Consider the following 13,814-nt stretch of genomic DNA (forward strand, 5'->3'; position numbering starts at 1 on the left):
GGCCTCCTTGGGTTCCCCGACCCCAGCCCGGCCCCTGCCCTGGCCCCAGCTCCGGCCCCAGCCCTGGTGCTTTGCGGTGGCGATTTCCATGTCAGACTAAGGAATTGTATTCTTTAGTCAATTTTTGTGCTTTCTTTTCCAAGCTGTTGATTCTTTTCTTTCATAATTCTCCTGCATAACTCTAATTTCTTTTCCCAGTTTTTCTTCTACCTCTCTTACTTGATTTTTAAAATCCATTTTTAGCTCTTCCAAGAGGACTTGGGCTTGAGATCAATTCATATTCCCCTTTCGGGCTTCACATATAGGCTTGACATTGTTATCCTCTTTTGAGTTTGTGTTTTGATCTTCCCTGTCGCCATAGTAGCTTTCTATGGTCAGGGCTCTTTTCTGTTTCATACACATTTTTAGACTATTTTGTGACTTTTAAAATTGAGCTCTGCTCCTGGGGCACAGGGGACGCTGTCCCACACTTGTTATGCTGGGGGCTAAAGGCCTGGTGACTGGTTTTCCAAGCTAGGACTCAGGTGCTTGTGACTTGCCCACTGTGCTGAGGGTGGCCCAGCTTAGTAGCACCCATTGTACTGGGGTTCCAGGGCTCATAATTTGTCTTCTTCAGTGGGGCTGGAGGCCTCACAGTTGGCCTGCTGTGCTGTCCACTAGCCTGCTGAGCCAGGACCGAGAGGCCTCAGTTGCTGATCTGTACTGTGGCTAAGAGCCTCCTGCTTTCTAGCCCAGACATGGTCTGTGCTAGGCTGCCTGGCCTTTTACTCAAGTGAGACAGACCTTTTCTGAAGTCCTTTTAAGTTATCTTAAGCTGGAAAATTGTTTTGCTCTGATTTTTTGGAAGGTAATTTTCGAGGGAAGGTATGCATCCCCTGGCAGCAGATGGGACCCAGAAATGGTTCCTCTAATTGGTGGAATTTGAACCAAGTCTTGAGTAAGCCAGGAAATCTAGGAGTCAGGTGAGGAGGGAGAGCGATAAAGGTATGGGGGACAGCCAGTATCAACTCAGGGAATTTCGGGAAATGGAGTGTCCTGTGTGAGGAATAGCAAATAGATCAGTATTGCTGGATCAGAGAGTATGCGGAGGGGAGTAAGGCTAAGATTGCTGGAAAGTAGGAAGATGCCAGGTTGTGAAGGTCTCCAGATGCCAAAAAGAACATTGTCCTTTTGATCCTGGAGGTGACAGGCGTGACGTGCTCGAAGCCAAGTGGAAAATGGATGGGAGTGGGAAGAGACTTGAAGCTGGGAGACCGGGCAGGGAGCTATTGGATGAGGTGGTCTTTTTTTTATTAATTTATTTTGATTTATCAATAATCACTTCCTTATGCTTTTGAGTTTAAAATTTTCCTCCCCCTTCCTCCCCACCACCCTCCCCAAGATGAGGTGATCTTGTAACAGGGCGGTGGCTGTGTGAATTGTGGGAAGAAGAGGATATGTTAGACAGATGTGTAAAATGAAGGTAAAAATGACAAGATTTGACAGCAGATTGGATGTGCCAGGTGTATGTCTAAGTGACTGCAGCCCTAGTTGGTCAGTTGCTCCCAGAGCCACCATTTAAGGACGGGACCTGGCCAACTGTTCACTCTTTGATTCCCCTTCTGACTGTCCAGACTTCTTTCTCCACCATGAGCTAGTGTGGATACCTTTTCTGCCCCCCCCTTACAGCTTCCTTTGATAGATGATTTTCCCCCATTAGAATGTAAGCTCCTTGAGATCAGGGACTGTCTTTGCTTTTATTTGTATTTCTAGCACTTAAGATAGTGCCTGGCACATAGTACTTAATAAATGCTTGTTGATTTGGTTTCATTTGAGTGGGTTGTGCCCTCAGCAAGTAATAGAAAAGTTGGGAAGAGAGGAAGGTTTTTGTGTGTGGGGTGGGGTGAGGGATAGGAGGTGGGGCCCAGAACATTACCAAGTTGTATTTTGGACATATTGAATTTGATATACCTATGGGATAGTCAGCTCAAGATTTTCGAAAGTGATGAGGGACTGGATCTCACAGAGAGATTGGGACTGAATGTACCGATCTGGAAATCATCTGTGTTGAGATGATAGTTGAACCCACAGGAGATGATAAGATCCTCATGTAAGATTACTGTCTTAGTATGATAGAGGAAAAGAAGTAGGCCCAGGACAGAGCCTTGGAGGACACCCATGATAGGTTAATGTGATCTAAATGAAAATCCAGCAAATGGAGATGTGAAGGAGTAGTCACACAGTTAAGAGAATTAGGCAAGAGCATTAGTCTGAAAACCTAGACAGGAAAGAGTACGTGGAAGAAAAGGAGGATTCTCAGTGTTGAAGGCTGCAGCGAGGTCAAGTAGAGGATGAAGAAAAGACTATTACTTGATTTGGCAAATAAGAGGTCACTGATGACTTTGGAGAGAGCAGTTTCAGTTGAATGGTGAGGGTGGAGGCCAGTGAGAGGTGAGGAACTGGAAGCATTGAGTGTAGATGGCTTTCTCAAAGAGTTGAGCTGAGAAGTGAAGAAGAGCTCTAGACTGACTGATACTTAGTGGGATGGTTGTACAAGTAAGGGTTTTTGAAAGATTGGTGAGACGTGAGTGTGTTTGCAGGCAGCGGGGGAAGGGACCAGTAGACCAGAAGAGATTGAAGATAAGTGTGAGAGGGATAATAGGGAGGGTAATCAGCAGAAGCAAGTGGGAGAGGGAATAGGATTAAGGAGTCATATAGATATGTTGGCCTTGGCTAGGAGAAAAGGCCACCTCTTTGTGTGAGACTGGTGTGAGGGAAGAGATCATGGGAGAGGCTGGCAGAGTCACGTGAGATGAGGAGGAGGGAAAGAAGAGGGAGCTCTTTGAGAATGGCCTCAGATTTTTCAGAGAAGTTATGAAGGTAGGTCCTCAGTGGAGAGAGGTGGGAGGTGGGAGGTGGGGAAGAGAGCCTTGAAGATGTGTGGGAAGTGCTATAGCATTAGGGGCTCAGGACAGTTTCAATTCTATGTTTTATGTTGTTTCCATACAGAAAATCTGGGAAAGTCACTACCTGATGTCACTTAGTATAGTGACATTAACTCTTCTTACAGGCGTGTATGTAGTTCACAAAATTAAAGAAACAAAACTTTATGAAAAGACCGAAAAACAAATCAAAACCTGAGACAATAAGCAGGCCTTTTCCAAAGATCTCATTGCATTATTTTTGATTGCTAATTTTTGTGTCTGCAGATAAGGCTTTTCCCTCTTAGCCCTGCCTCTCCTGTAGGGGCAAGAGCAAAGAGTAAACGTGTTGGGAAACCAGTTAACTTGCCTTGTGCAGAGTTGGGGCTGTAGTGGTTTAGGATGTAATGGAATGATTGAAGGAAGCCGCTAATGAGGGAGGCCCTGGAAGGTAGTAGAGGATGACCATACGTACTCCACCTTCACCTCAGCTGCTTTCCTCTTTTCGCATTTGATGAGAAGACAATGGAGGGTTTTGAGGGAGAGGTCAAAGTCAACAGAATATTCAGTACACATTTATTAAGTGCCTACTATGTGCATGAGTCAAGGATGAGCTTGGGATGTTTTTGGGGTCGGGAGAGTATAACTTCCCTACTCCGTGTAGTTCTTCAATCAGTGTAGATGGCAGCAGCTCCATGCCGCCTTCTCAAGCACAATTTAGGCGGGCAGAAGATTTATAATGGTGCAGATGAAACAAGCGGTAACACACTATTCTCATATCAAAATGAAATAGTAAGTGAAAGAAACCCTTTTTGTTGTCATTTTGGAGTTTCAAAGAAATCTCAGTAAAAGAAAACACACCCTTTCAATTTATTGTTTAAATTTTTAAAAATTGGTGTCAATTTCCGTTAACGCAACAAACATGTTTTTGATTTGTGACATCATAACCATTTGTCATACATTGTTGTAAAGTTAAACAAACACACAAAATTTAACCAAGTTTTGTGTGTTAAAAGAAGCTTCATTCCACAGCTTTAGAAATGTTTCTTTTCTTGGATTGAATCTAAAAATTAATTTTCTTCTGTGTCTTCTCTCTTCTCCCTTTTTTTCTAGCCCAAATGCTACGGCCAGATCCTGTTGACAGAGGTGTTTAAGCATTTAAATTTGATTGAATCAGATTACTTCGGACTAGAATTCCAGAATGTCCAGTCTTACTGGGTATGGAAAGAACATGATTGTTTATGTTTATTTTTGGAAAAATGTTAGAATGCTGTTATACAGGGTTGAAATGCATATAACGTTAAATAGTATATACTCGATGTTGATAAGGTTCCTACCAACTAGCTTGTATTTATTTTAGAATATGTATTACATTTTATTTTTATGTTAGTTTATATTATATAGTTAGGATCTATTATATTTATATAGAATATATATTCTATATTTAGAATATAAATATATTTTAAAACCTTTTTCTTTTAACAAAAACCTTTTTTTTCCCCAAAAGATGGGAAGTATTCTATTCAGATAATTTGTGTTCAGTTGTGAAGGATAGATGAATTTCAAGTAACTAAGGGGTGTGTATGTGTGTGTGTATTTTGCTTTTTGGTGAGGCATTTGGGGTTAGGTGACTTGCCCAGGGTCACGAGCTCAGGTACTCCTCACTCCAAGGCCAGAGCTCTATCCACTGCTCCATTTAGCTGCCCCTGTGTGTGTATGTGTTTTGTGAAAAGATTGTCTGCATCATTAATGTTTCTCTCTTGTGCTAATGGAGAGAAACATTCACCTGGATGATTACAACTCCTTTCCCATGGTCCACTCAGCTTGTATACAGACCGTCCTGCTGCCCGTGGCAGCATCAAGACTCGGAATGAGGAGTAGAATGAATTATGCCCCTGAACTGGCTGGCCCAGGAGAAAATGGGGCGGAGGGATGTAGCTGAAGGTCCATTAAGAACATCCTACAAGGGCATCCTTCAGGACCCTTTGTTCGTTCATTCAACAAATGTTTATTCAGAATCTGACACGTGCAAACTTCAAGAGCTTGGGGATACAAAAGTCCTTCAGGATCTTAGAATCTCGTAGGAAAGAATTTCAGAGTTAGGAGAACCTCATAGATCATCCCTGCATCTGCACAAGTATGTTGTCTATACTTTCCCTGCCAAGTGACAGGTTTGCTTTGCTGGAATACCTCCAGTGATGAAGAACCTGCTACCTCCCAAGGCAAGAAGCGGCCCAGGACATTTCTGGCTTGCTCCATTGGTGGAGGGGTTTTCCTTACACTAAGTCTATAGGTCATGGTAAAAAGATTTTAAATCATATAGCAAAAAGGAATCTTCCTATTTTTCTGTTGTAATGGAATCTGACTTTTTAAAAAAGAAGAGAGGCAATATTTTTACCATTTGTTTTTCTCTAGATTATGAATAATATTGATATTTTTCAGTAAATCTATTGAATGGACATGATGAAGGAAGCGTGGTATAGAATGAGTTTTCTTTCCTTTTTTTCATCCTCTTTAGATTTGGCTTGAACCGATGAAACCTATCATTAAACAAGTACGAAGTAAGTCCATTTTTGTCCTTTGAAAATCTATCTTTATTCTTTGACGATCATTAGTTTTTGGAATTGTTTCGGTGTAGTCCATTTCATCATGAGCACTGGTGAAGGGACAGTATTAACATGAATACAATAGGAGCTGATACCAAAGTAATTTCTGTTTGTTTTTGGATTAGAAGATGGTTTGTAACAGATTCATCTTTTATTTATGTTTTTCTTTTGCCGCTATTGAAATTAATGTATTGTGAGCACATACCAAGTGCTTTCATGTGTTGTAGATGCAGAGAATAAGGTAGAAAAGCCCATATAAATTTGAATTTGCATTGATGATTGGTGGTGGATAATCAAGAAATTACTGTCCTTATGGTGGCATTTCTTTCTTTTGTAGGCTTTCTTTCTTTGTATAACTGCTTTTACCTTATTTGACAGTCAGCTTATCTCAAAGATTTAAAATAACTTGAAGTAGTTTAGTTGCAGTAGTAATAACAACAGCATACACTTATACAATTTTAAAATTTGTAACAATTGTTTGGTTTGTGAGAGGATGTTTCTTGTTGTCTGTAGAATCTAAAAATTAGGACACTTTTCCTTTTTCAGTTGAAATTCTGCTTATTACAATTGTAGTAGGGAATTCAGCATAATGTCTGTTAGATCAAATATAGTGGTAGAATCCTATCAGCGAATCATAGGATTATCCCAAATGTAAAATCACTCACTGAACAATATGTTAGGTTACTTGGTTTTGGAAAGCTGGATGAGAATAGAGGAACCCATTTCAATCTAAACTTCCTTGATGTGTAGGAATAAATGGGCCAGAGGCATTTTCTTTGGGGGGGGAAAAAAGGGATACTTTTATTGATACATTTGATACCTTTTGTCTTTAATGCCAGTCATTCTTCTTCTGGTTAAACTCTTCCTTGTTACATAAAAAAAAAACAAACCACCAAGTAAACAAAAATATAGAGACTGTTTATAACAATGTGTATATTCTGCTCTAGCATATTCTATCCCTTCCGTGCCATAAGCTAGGAAACTCCTTCTTTGGCACCTTCATAGGTTTTTCCATTATTCGACAGTGACTGGATATCCTATTTTTTATTTTGCTCGTTAGTTCATACAAATCTTCCCATGTTTCCCTGAACTCCTCATATTTGTTGTTTTACTGCATAAAAACATTCCACTGCCCTCATTTTACTGTAGTTTCATCAGCCGTTCCCTCATTGATGGGTACCCATTTTGTTCCTCGGTCTTTGCTGCCACAAAGAGTGCTGCTATATGAATGTTTTTGTAGATCCTGGACCTTTGTTTCTGTCTTTGACTTTTCTTAGAACATGTGACCCTTGTAGCTCGATCAAAGGGTATTCACACTTAGCCACTTGTTTGTTTAATTCCAAATTGAAATACAGAGTAGAATATTTAGGCTATAGCCCAGATCCCCCAACACATTGTGCATCAATGCGTTTCTTCTCATGGCCCCTCCAACATTGACTTTTTCCACCTTTTAACTTTTAATACTTTACATGACGTAAAGTGAAATATCAGAGTTGTTTTAATATACATTCATTTTTTTTTTTTTTTTGTCGAGGCAATTGGGGTTAAGTGACTTGCCCAGAGTTACACAGCTAGTAAGTGTTATGTGTCTGAGGCCGGATTTGAACTCAGATCCTCCTGACTCCAAGGCCAGTGCTCTATCCACTGTGCCACCTAGCTGCCCCAATATACATTCATTCTTATCAATGATTTAGCTCCCTTAGACTGTGAGCTCCTTGGAACAGAACAGTAGTGGTAGTGGTGATCAGTAAGTAATAGGAAAATGGTTCTTGGTGTTGTAAGTGTTTCTGTTTCCTGTATATTTTGAATAATAGACCCTGTCGGTGATAGTTGATGCAGACATTTTTCTCTACGGTTTTTTTTCTATTTCTGTGTCATTGATTTTTTTTTTAAACCACAAATTTTACATAGTCAAAACTGTTTTGTCTTTTCTGATTTTCTTTATGCTTTGCTTAAGACCTCTCCCGAAGTCATAATTGTGAAAGTACCTGATCTTTTTCTAATGTTTTCATAGTGTGACCTTTTATATTTAAGTTTGTAAACAATTTGAGCTTATTGTAGTATAGTGGAAGATATTGTTCTAAACCAGAGTTTCTTAAACTTTTTTGCATCTTTGACTCCTCAGAATAATGTTTTTAGATGAATTAAAATCAAACACGAAAGATTGCAAAGGAAACTATTTATGTTTAAATACAGCTATCAAAACATTATAGGGGCAGGTAGGTGGTTTAGTGGATAGAGCACTGACCCTGGAGTCAGGAGGACCTGGGTTCAAATCTGGCCTCAGACACATAACGCTCACTAGCTGTGTGACTCTGGGCAAGTCACTTAACCCCAATTACCTCACCAAAAAAACGAACAAAAAAATATTACAAAATGGCTTCGTAGCCTCCAGAACCCCTGGTCTAAAGCTAATTTCTGCCAGGTAGCTTTCCCATTTTCTTGTTAAAAAGGGGAGTCTTTTCCCTGGTAATTTATGTTCTTGAGTTTATCAGATACTAGGTTCAATTGTTTCTTTCTTAGCTAATCTACTGCAATAACTTTTCTGGTTTTTAACTAATGCAAATAGTTTTGGTAACTGTTGCTTTATTAATATATTTTGAGATCTGGTAATGATGATTATCATTTGAGATCTGGTTTGAGATGGTCCCTTGATATCTAGTTTTCCTTATTATTTTCCTTGAGATTTTGGATCTTTTGTTCTTCTAAGTGAAGTTCGCTAATATTTTGTCTTCCTCTAGAAAGTGTCTCAGTAATTTGATTGATACAGCTCTAAATAGCTTATATTATCATATTTATTATGTTGACAAGGCCCAAAAACTATGAGCACTAAAGATTCCTCCATTTATTTAGATTCCTTTTACTTTTGTAAAGTGTGTTTTGTAGTTGTATCTTTGTCTTAATTGTGTTTTGGTAGATTCATTCTGAAATATTTTATTCATTTTGTAATTATTTTGAGAAATTCTCTTACAATTTCTTCATGGTTTTTCTGAGGATTGTTTAGGAATGAGGATGATTTTTGTGTATTTCATTTTTGTTCCGCTACCTTGTTGTAGCTGTTAGTCATCTCAGTTTCCTAGTTAAGATTCATTGGGATTTTCTAAGTACACTATTATGTCTTCTACAAATAGGATTCATTTTTTTTTGTTTCTTCTTTGCTGATGTTTATGTAAAATATTTATTAAATGCTTACCATGTGTCCAGCACTGTTACAAACACAAGTCAGCAAGACAAATCCTGTCCTCAAGGAGCTTGCATTCTAAGGAGGGAAACAACACATACAGAGGTGCTGGAAATTGGGGAAGGGGGAAAGGGAGGTTTGAGGGAGTCTGCTAAGGAGATATCAGGAAAGTGGCACAGAGGCTTGGGCCCTGTTAAGGTACAGTCAAATCTCACCTCTCAGAGCCAGAAAACCCAGGTTCCAGTGGGGGGATGGAGTCAACAAGCATTTATCAAGCCCCTTACTATATGGCAGGTACTATGCTAAGCACTGGGGATACAAGGAAAGGCAAAAAAAAAAAAAAAAATCCACAATTCCAGCCCTCAAGGAGTTCACATTCTAATAGGGGAGAAAATCTACAGAAAATTATGTGATATGAGACATATACAAAGTAAATTGCCAATCATTTAAGGAAAAGCAATAGTATTGGGGGGCCTGGGAAAGGTCACTTGCAGAAGGTAGGATTTGAACTGAACTTGAAACTTGCGGGAGACGTAAAAGGTGGAAGTGAAGAGGGAGAGTATTCTAAGTGTGAGGGACAGACAACCAGTGAAAAGACATGGATTTGGGATGTGGAGTAGTTCTCTGGTAAGAAGGCCAGTATAGTTAGATCATAGCATGTGTGGAGAAGAGTAAGTGTAAGAAGACTGAAAAAGAGAGGAGGGGGCTAGGGTATGAAGGGCTTTAAAAGCCAAATAGAAGATTTTATCTTCATTTTCTCATATTTCAGTTTTCCTAAGGCACTAGTCCAACCATGTCACATCCCCCGTCCCACCCAATTCCAGCATCAAATAGAAAATGCTCTGTTTGACATTCAAAGCCCTCCATGACCTGCCCCCTCCTTCCTTTCCAGTCTTCTTACACCTTACTCCCCAATATGTGCTGTTTAGTTCAGTGACACTGGCTTCCTGGCTGTTCCACGAATAAGACCCTCCATGTGACATTCTGTCCGGCGGCCCCTCATACCTAGCACAGTTTCCCTCTTCAGCTCTTGTTGTCATTCACTCGTTTCAGTCGTGTCCAACTGAATTCTTCAGGACCCCATTTGGGGTTTTCTTAGCAGAGATACGGAGGGGTTTGCCATTTCCTTCTCCAGCTCATTTTATAGATGAGGAAACTGAGGCGAACAGGGTTAAGTGACTTGCCCATAGTCACGTAGCTAGGAAGTGTCTGAGACTAGATTTGACCTCATGAAGATGGCTCTTAATGATTCTAAGTCCAGCGCTCTGCCCGCTTGCCTGGAGTTATATAGTTAAGTGTCTGAGGCTGACCCCAGGCCTGGCAGTCTATCCATCGTGCTACCCAGTTGCCCATCGACTTCCCTGGCTTTGTTTAAGAAGCAACTAAAATTCTACCTTCTACAGGAAGCCTCTCCTAACGCCTCTTAATTCTAGTGCCTTCCCTCTGTTAAGTCCTATTTATTCTGTACAGAGCTTGTTAGTATGTATTTATTTGCTTGTTGTCTCTCTCTTTAGATTGTGAGCTCCTTGAGGGCAACAACTGTCTTTTGCCTCTTTTTGTGTCCCTAGGGTTTAGCACAGTGCCTGACACACAATGCAAGTTTGACCAACTGGATATTCTTGTTTTGCATCTTCTGTGTGTTTTATTTTGTTATTTCCTTTTTGTAGTGGCATTTTTTTGTTCCCATTCTGCAGTTTTTGGTATGTAATTGTCTCTTGCACTACTGATTTCTCAAGTGTTGGGTTAGACTTACTGATTTTTTCCTCCAGGTGCTAATTTCTGTTTTTATTTTGTTTATAGTTTCACTTCATTTGTTGATTGTTTCTTTGAACTGTTCTGGAGTTTCTTGGAATTTGCTCTTGTTATTTCAGGAAGCTTGTGTTATCTTCACCTTCCTTAGGAGATTTTTGAAATTGTATTTAAATTAAAAATTCTAAACTTAAACACCAGATGAGATGATAGTCCAGTTTCTGTGGTGAACGTGAGTGATCACAGGCGAAAGGCAGATTGCTATGTCAGAAGAAAGCGAGGAGAACGAAGACCTGTGGCCCATTGGGTAGTCGCTTCTGGAAGGCCATGGACGAGTCACCTACAAAGAGTGTGCAGGGATGGCCTGAGAACTGCAACATTGAAGCATTGTTTTTGATTGATGAGACCACAGACCCAGTGGGGGAGGAGGGCTGCCCTTTGGCCGCTTTCCATTTCTGTACCACCTTCCCAGAATTCTCCTGATGGATTTTTCTAGAGGCCCTTTTCTTACTTGCCAGTCTGAAACTTGAGTTAGACTTGGTGTTTTTGAAGTTACGTGATTTGGGTCCTCTTCCCAGCTCTGTCTCTTACTAACTATGTGACATTGAGCAAGTCTCACGCATCACTAAAACCAAACTTAGAATCTTTTCCCCCAGTTTGCTTCTCTTCTGATTTCTCGAGTTCCAACATGGTCACAACCATTCTTAGGCTCTCTTTGGTTTGTAACCATGGAGCCATCCCTTACTTCTCACTGTCCCTCAGCCTGCGGATCCGTCAGTTGCCAAAGCTTGTCCTTTCTACCTCCACAATGGCTCTCACATATGTCCTTTCTTTCCACTCAGATCACAACATCCTAGTTCAGGCACTTAGCAGAGGGCATTAGGGTGGCACAGTGAGTGGATAGAGGGAAGTCAGGAAGACCTGAATTCAGGTCCTGCCTCAGATACTTAACAACTGTGTGACCCTGGGCAAGTCACTTCACCTGTGTTTGCCTCGATTTTCTCATCCATAAAATGGAGGTAATAATGGCACCTACCTCTCAGGATTGTTGTCAGGATCAAATTAGTTAATTGTAAAGTGCTTAACACAGTGCCTAGCACTTAGGAATTGATTAATAAATCCTTCCTTTTTCCAGGCTCTTCTCTCTAATCCATTCCATATGCACCATTACATTGCTCAATCAATCTCATTGGTTTGAACCCCTTTCCAGTCTCATTATACTTTACTCCCCTTAGTGCCTTTCTTCCTGCTGTTCCTCACACATGGCATTCGTGATGGGTGCTTAATAGATATTGTTAATTAATTGATTAATATGCAGAGTGCATAAAGCAAAGTAAAATAGTAAATCTGGAGAAAGGGAGAAGTCTGCCCCACAGAGCTTCCATTCTCTTAGAGGATCCAACGGTTCAGTAGTTGAGTGGCTACAAGATCACTGGAAGAAGTAGAAAGTCCCTTTAAAGTAATTGATAATGGAAAGATTTTAGCCAATGAAATGAAAAGTATGAGTCTACATGTGAACCGCAGTTATGTTGCTTGTAATATAACTGCAGACATGAGTAACCTGACCGTTTGGAAAATATGTTTGAGTTTTTTTCTGGTGCTATTGAATGTGATTAAAAGGTATAAATGATTCAGTATAGGAATAAACTGTGATAAGTGTAGTGTGTGAGGCCACTTTTGTGCCTCATAATAACATTCCGCTCTTCATTCATATTGATGACAGTAATTATTTTGTTTCTCTAAAGCAGAGGTGTCAAAATTCATATAAACCTGGAGCTACCCAACCTTACGTAAGGATCCCTACAGGCTGCATATTGACCTAGAAGGCCACACATTAACATTTTTTATGTCCTTTTTGTTAATTTTGTTAAATATTTCCCAGTTACATTTTAATCTGGTTTGGGCTGCACTTGAGTGTTGCTGACCATGTTTTAATAGCTTGGCTCTAAAATAACCGACGCCTTCCAGTTTCCAGTTACTAGCAGGTGACGGTCCCCCTAGTCTATTCCAGAACCCAATTTTACTTTCTCATCATTGGCTTCTGCTTGGACTGCCTAGGTGTCCAAACTGCTAAGTCATTGACCATGTGGTACCCTAGAAAGCACCCTGTACCCAGGAGTTAGTGGTCTTGCAGGCTCACACCAGGAAGTGTGTACTGGGGGTTGTTGCATGGATTAGTCTTGGAGGTTCCAGAACAGGACTTTTGAGCAGAAAGTTCATTTTGGCCTCTTTGAGAAAATAAAGGTGAAACTGGTATCTCTCTGGGTTGTGGAAGATAAGAAGCTAAAATTCTTTCTTTGAATAATTTGCTAATAAATTAATATTGCTAAATGGAATTATATGTTTAATGAGATATTTTTCGGTTACTCTATGAAAGATGCAGTAATATATTTTAATTATGTTATTTCGCCAGTGAGAGCTGCATATCATGGAGCCCCAGTTATTCATGCTGTGACACTGTGGCTTTGCAGGGAGGAGGGACAGATGAAGAGTTTTTATTGTGGGATGATAAATTAATGCCATCTAAGTTACTTCATTAGAATAATTTCCTTGTAACTTTTACAGCTTCTCTACCCTGGTTATTTCTGGAAGCATGTTATTGTACACCTTTACCATTCCTGGGACCCTGGTTTGCTAGATGGGCTTTTACTTACACTAATGCTCATTGGACGGTGCTCAGGACCCCATTCTGACTGACTTTTGAGTGCATGATGACTTTGAAGAGTTAGCTTTCTGTGTTACAAATGCTTATCTCTGGATAGAGCACCGGCCCTGGATTCAGGAGTACCTGAGTTCAAATCCGGCCTCAGACACATAACACTTACTAGCTGTGTGACTCTGGGCAAGTCACTTAATCCCCATTGCCTAGCCAAATAAATAAATGAATAAGTAGAAGCTGACTTTCTTAAAAAAAAAAAAAAAAACAAAAAACAAATCCTTGTCTCTCACCACATTTATCATGAGCTTGGACCCGTTGAAAAATGTGTTATTTTAAAAAATAAAATTGGGTACTTTAGGTTTTTTTTTTTTTTTTAATGATTAATGAATCTGCTTAATGAAAATTAAGGGGTGGGGTGTTTCTAGCTGGGATCTAACTCTTCCAGGCAGCCTCACATGGTGTCTGTAGTCGGAGTTTGTGTACCAAAAAACTTTACCTTGAAGCCTGGCTTGGACACTTGAGCTGTTCTCAAATTCTGAGGATGCTAGTATACTCACAAACCTCATTGGAGGCCAGGCTAGAGAAGCATGAGCCATCACAGAAGACTGACCCTCAAGCCCTGCGTCAGCTACTTAGGGCAAGAAAGTCCCCTCCTGGAGACCCAGGAACATGCTCCCAGGTTGTTTGTCACTGACCAATGAGCTGGGGATCACACGTCT

The 13,814-nt window shown here is 40.3% G+C and overlaps 1 protein-coding gene across 7 annotated transcripts in view; it reads left to right on the plus strand.

The window, feature by feature from the left end:
* FARP2 (FERM, ARH/RhoGEF and pleckstrin domain protein 2) overlaps positions 1-13,814 on the plus strand; it is a 110,877-nt gene that overhangs the window by 35,408 nt on the left and 61,655 nt on the right. For all 7 annotated transcript variants that reach the window (XM_027875767.1, XM_027875766.1, XM_027875769.1 and 4 more), the window contains exons 3-4: positions 4,014-4,118; positions 5,419-5,461. In XM_027875767.1, the coding sequence (XP_027731568.1) occupies positions 4,014-4,118; positions 5,419-5,461 (148 nt within the window). The remainder of the gene's footprint in view (positions 1-4,013; positions 4,119-5,418; positions 5,462-13,814) is intronic.

The sequence above is a fragment of the Vombatus ursinus genome, unplaced genomic scaffold (genome assembly GCF_900497805.2).
Source record: "Vombatus ursinus unplaced genomic scaffold, bare-nosed wombat genome assembly UNPS02014810.1, whole genome shotgun sequence".
NCBI lineage: Eukaryota > Metazoa > Chordata > Mammalia > Diprotodontia > Vombatidae > Vombatus > Vombatus ursinus.